Source organism: Priapulus caudatus, unplaced genomic scaffold (assembly GCF_000485595.1).
Source record: "Priapulus caudatus unplaced genomic scaffold, Priapulus_caudatus-5.0.1 Scaffold21, whole genome shotgun sequence".
In the NCBI taxonomy this organism is placed as follows: domain Eukaryota; kingdom Metazoa; phylum Priapulida; class Priapulimorpha; order Priapulimorphida; family Priapulidae; genus Priapulus; species Priapulus caudatus.
In genome coordinates, this window is record NW_014577082.1 from 455,989 (window position 1) to 461,391 (window position 5,403).

At 43.4% G+C, this 5,403-nt stretch overlaps 1 protein-coding gene across 3 annotated transcripts in view; it reads right to left on the reverse strand.

Moving 5' to 3' along the window:
- The window catches only part of LOC106812680 (stathmin-1-A-like), a 10,629-nt gene extending 7,785 nt beyond the window's left edge, over positions 1-2,844 (reverse strand). For 2 of the 3 annotated variants that reach the window (XM_014816634.1, XM_014816617.1), the window contains exons 1-3: positions 2,731-2,844; positions 2,168-2,285; positions 260-426 (exon numbers count right to left, since the gene is read on the reverse strand). In XM_014816634.1, the coding sequence (XP_014672120.1) occupies positions 260-426; positions 2,168-2,174 (174 nt within the window). In that variant the 5' untranslated portion in view covers positions 2,175-2,285; positions 2,731-2,844. Of the gene's footprint in view, positions 1-259; positions 427-2,167; positions 2,302-2,730 lie in introns of all 3 variants that reach the window. The other variant, XM_014816626.1, reaches the window with a different exon arrangement.
- Between the last annotated feature and the right edge of the window lie 2,559 nt (positions 2,845-5,403).

The following is a 5,403-nucleotide window of genomic DNA, read 5'->3' on the forward strand; positions in this document are numbered from 1 at the left end:
ACAACATATATATATACTACACATATATATATATATATATATATATATATATATATATAAGAGCAGAGTGAGAAATGTGAACTGAGAATCGTTATTCAAATACGAGTTTCTATCGCGATGAGTCATACCGGCCCCTGGGAATAACCGTATAGGCGTGATTCAACGGTTCAACGGCCGAACCATCTCGGACATACGCTGCGCACGTACATCGCGCGGCATATAGATCGATGATTATTGATCCAATGTGCTTCCCCCATACCTTCCTACGTTCCTCGGCTGCCTGCAGCCTGCTTTCGAGCTGCTCTGCGCTGAGGGGAGTAGATGAGTGAGGCCTTTCCTGCAGTTTACCGGGCGGGTCCGAATGCGGTGGCGCCAGTATCACTTCAAACGCGGCGCCACTCGGCTTGGTGCTGATCGCCATGTCATCTGTGAACAGACGATCAGGCGTGCACTCGACAATCGGGGATCCCTTCTTTACGCATCCCGTTTTTCGATTACATGCGCTCCAGTTCAATGCGTGTTTGCGTGTAAACTAATTACAATACATGAAATGGTGCCACAGCGGTATTAAATGAAAACGATTAATTGCTATAAATGAAATGCTTTCTACGAACGCTAGAGCTGTATTGTAATTGTCGTGTAAACTAATTACAATGCATGAAATTGTGCTACAGCGATATTAAATTAAAACGTTTAAATTCCTATAAATGAAATGGTTCCTACCAGGGGCGGATTCAGACCGTATTTGCCGTATTGGGAAATACGGTCTAGATTTCTAGATAAAGTGCCCTTCGAATTTTTGCGCTAAAAAGTACAGAAAACAATTTGATGGAATTTGGCTATATTCTTGATTTGTTTTCTTTTTCTTCTGATTCATTGACAGGACTTGAAGGCGATCAAAATTGTACATGGTAACAAAACTAGCTTTGATATCTGAAAGAGAAGGGAAGTGCTTGAATCATTCTGCATTAATTGCTGGTATACAAAGTGCAGGCAAAATGAAGCAGAAATAAAATTCCATATGGTTTTTAGCTATTGCTGCTTGACTAAATGTGTGTTCAAATGGTGCTCATTTTTGTGCCCAGGGACCCTTGAAATTTCCTGGGGGAGGCCCCCCAGACCCCCCGCCATGTGCTTCCGCGCCTAACAGCGCCCACTGTGGGGTGGTGTGCTTTTTGGGGGGGATGTGCCCTTAAAATCTGGAAAAATACTGTCTAGTTTCAGCCCTGGATCCGCCCCTGCCTATACGAACGCTAGAGCTGTATTGTAATTGTCGCGCGAGGGCGTATGAGTCATCACACACTGAAAGATGTGTTCCGATCAATATCTACAACGCGTCCTCCATCATACTATCGCCTGGACCTAAATTCACGCACGTTCTAATAAATAAATACATAACTAACTAACTAGCTAGCTATAGCTAATAGCTTAATAGAATCATATGATGTAATATATATATATATATATATAGGCCCTATATATATAATATAGTATATATTAACATATATGCATACATTGTGTTTACGTATACAGATAGCTATAGGTATGCGTGTCACGTAATTATGTCAATTATACATTACGTTATACAATTAACGACGCGACCCAATTTTTACGTCTGTTGGTCGGGATTATGCTGCCAGTGGCGAGGTTTCTGACGATATCGATCACATATATCGTAAGTACGCGACGACAAGAGCGCGTGTCCGTGTCTAACACACCCACAATGTCACGGTCGTTAGTTTGTATACAAGCAGCATTCAGTGCGCACGTGCAACATAGATAATTACGAATAAAGGACCTTCGCATGTTACAAAACGTGTTTAGTTGCAGTACGTAGTTAAAGCAATTAAAAATGTGTAGTATATACACAATATATTGTATACGAATCAAATCGTAGACACCTCGCTAACATCGTAAAGAGAGGGCGGCGATATTAACTTCAATGCGATGTTGGTATCTCTCAGACTCTGGCTATACATTGTCAGGTCTGAAAACGTAAACACGGGCGCATCAAACACATGCAATCATCCGCATTGCCAATTACACCATAAATACATACAGTCATACACTCGATCCAGCCTCCGGGTAGCGCGTGAGGCGTTTAGATGGGGCGGATTTGGATTGAACGGGCGAGGCATGGCAGTAAACACGCATACTTTTCACTTACCACTCATCGTGCTCGTTGTTGCTCGCGATGCTCGTTCTCTTCCCTGTGTATCTTGTCGCTCGACTCGGCTCTAGTACTTCCTTACTCGGCAGCTGATTGGATCTGGGCGTAGTTACAGCTGTGCAAGTAGACGTCTACGACTGCAGTCGATTAATGGCAGCTACGCCACATGCGCAACATGCAAGCCCAGGAAGAGAGAGGGGGTGGAGAGAAAGGGGCACAGAGAGAGAGGGGGGGCGGAGATGAAGAGAGAGGGAGGAGGAAGAGAGGGCGACGGTAAAACAGACTGGCTGGAGGAGCTGATAGGTGGGAGAGAGAGAGAGAGAGAGAGAGAGAGAGAGAGAGAGAGAGAGAGAGAGAAAGAGAGAGAGAGGGAGAGAGAGCGATAACGAGCGAGAGAGACACCGCACGCGGAACAACAGGTAGTAAGAGAGGAAAAGGGATGGAGGAGAGACGGAGTGACATATAGAGAGATAATGTGTCGTTTCATATAATATGTGTTAAACCCGAAAACAATGAAGTTATTCTCATACGTAATCGCAATTACGTACACTACGACTTACCTGAGTATCCTTTTACCGGGATTGCGATTTCATCAGGTGTTCCGTCTACACTTGGCAGCTGGAATGGAAGCCTTGCAAAAGTTTACAGGCTTTATAGGTATGTGTGGAGTGACGCACTCGTCTAGTGACGCACTCGTCTGTAGCGTACACGTTAAACGGTCGTGTTGTCAGGGAACTCGTTCTGTCTCCACCTTTTTCGTTTGAAATGTCCAATACGGAGGTCGCGCAGATCGTAGAGAGACATCACGTGGCAGAAGCGTCTGCCGGGCCGCGAGTAGCCTACGTTATGCAACCAATGAACATGTCACAGGGTTTGAAAGTTTCCGTTGAGGAACGTTTTTCCTAAATCACTGCGTCCGCATGTAGACATAAATAGCAGACTACATATTATTCATCCTCTACGGCTCGTATGAGTCACTCGCGCAACAACCTCGACTTGCAACAGCTTACAACTGCTCATGCGTTTTACGAACACGCCTATTATTCAGTTGCTGTGAGATCATTTGCGCCCACCGGCTACTAACGGCACCAACCGTAACAGCACCAACGGATCGATCGGGTTAAACGAGTGTCCTTTTGGGCGGTTACTTTATATTATCTGAGTTGAATTAAGTTTACTGGGTTTTTATTTCATACAGATATAATTTCGATGTAAGTATTGATAAGGGGCTACTGTGTTCGTGCCAGCCTCCGTGTAAAATAGTGAACTCGTAATCTTATATTGCATTCTGTACACCATATATATTATAAATCGCTCGTGATACTAGTATGGTATTATGCGTGCTTAATGATACTCGAGGGGAAAAGAGATGGAGGGTGAGATAAAATTGTTTGAGTTGGAGAGAAAGGGGGCAGGAAATGGGGAGAGAAAGAAAGAAAGAAAGAGAGAGCGCGTGAGAGACAGGGCGAGAAAGAAAAAGAAAGATATAGTAATAATTTCAAGAGCTAACAATATCTCTAAATAGCATCAAACTGAATAGGTATTATTAGCTCTTGATAATTTATTTATTTATCGATAGACAGACAGACAGACAGACAGACAGACAGACAGACAGACAGACAGACAGACAGACAGACAGACAGACAGACAGACAGACAGACAGACAGACAGACAGACAGACAGACCGACAGACAGACAGACAGACACACAGACAGACAGACAGACAGACAAGATAGACAGACAGACAGACAGACAGACAGACAGACAGACAGACAGACAGACAGACAGACAGACAGACAGACAGACAGACAGACAGACAGACAGACAGACAGACAGATAGATAGATAGATAGATAGATAGATAGATAGATAGATAGATAGATAGATAGATAGATAGATAGATAGATAGATAGATAGATAGATAGATAGATAGATAGATAGATAGATAGATAGATAGATAGATAGATAGATAGATAAATAGATAGATAGATAAAAAGATAGATAGATAGATAGAGGAGAGAGAGAGGGGGAGGTATGTATGAGGAGAGGTATTACCCCTGCCTTTTTTAGGCCCACAAACTGTTTGTGGTGGCTAAAAAAATTTTAGGACCACAAACTGTTTGTGGTGGCTAAGAAATCTTTAGGTCCAAAAACTTTTTGTGGTGGCTAAGAAACCTTAAGGTCCACAAACTGTTTGTGGTGGCCAAGAAATTTTTTGGTCCAAAAACTGTTTGTGGTGGCTAAGAAACTTTTAGGTCCACAAACTGTTTGTGGTGGCTAAGAATTTTTTTGCGTCCACAAACAGTTTGTGGTGGCTAAGAATTGTTTAGGTCCGCAAACTGTTTGTGGTGTCTAAGAAATTTTTGGGTCTATTGCTAAAAACTAAGAGCTTCCGGGGGGCTCCGCCCCCTAGATCCCGGGCTAGCTAGGGCTCTACTGCTGCACCCCGCCAGGGGCCCTAGGGTGGGCTCCTGGACTCCACCCAATAAGGGCTTCACCCAAAGGCCTTGCTGTGTGTGCTATATGCTCACACACACTTCGTTTACATTGTGATCATAAATACAGTTAGTGAACATAGATATATGTATATATAATATCAGGATTGAATAAAAACAAACGTTTGCTTTTATTCACTCCTGGTGATATATGTGATTTCCACTATAACAAAATCAGTTGAGTCCATACAGCTGCCATGTAATTTTTACAGATAATAATTTGAATATGTGCTCATCCCTATATATTCTATTACAATGTTTCTTAGTCATTCTATTGTTTCATGAATTTAGTGAGTATCAGCCCCCGCAGCGATAATTACCTGCATGGTTCATTATTATCTAGTACACCCACGCACGGACGTGCGCACACATACGCGCCCACGCGTGCATTACGTACACCATGCACAGGCCCTTGGAGGTTCAAGTTTCAACAAGAGTATAAGAGCGAAGCGGTATATATAATACCCCGCTTCGCTCTTATACTCTTCTTGAAACTTGAGCCTCCAAGGGCCTGTGATTACACGATCGATATGAACAAGAAACTAGGAACTTCAGTGACAACTTATTATGGCCTATATTGAAGTGACTATACGCACGGCGGCCGTGTGGATAAGAATTCAGTAAACATTTTGGCAAAAAAACTCGCTTCGGGAGCCAATGTTTACGAGAGTGACTATACGCACGGCGGCCGTGTGGCCGACTCAATATGGCTATACGCACGGCGGCCGGGCGGCCGTGT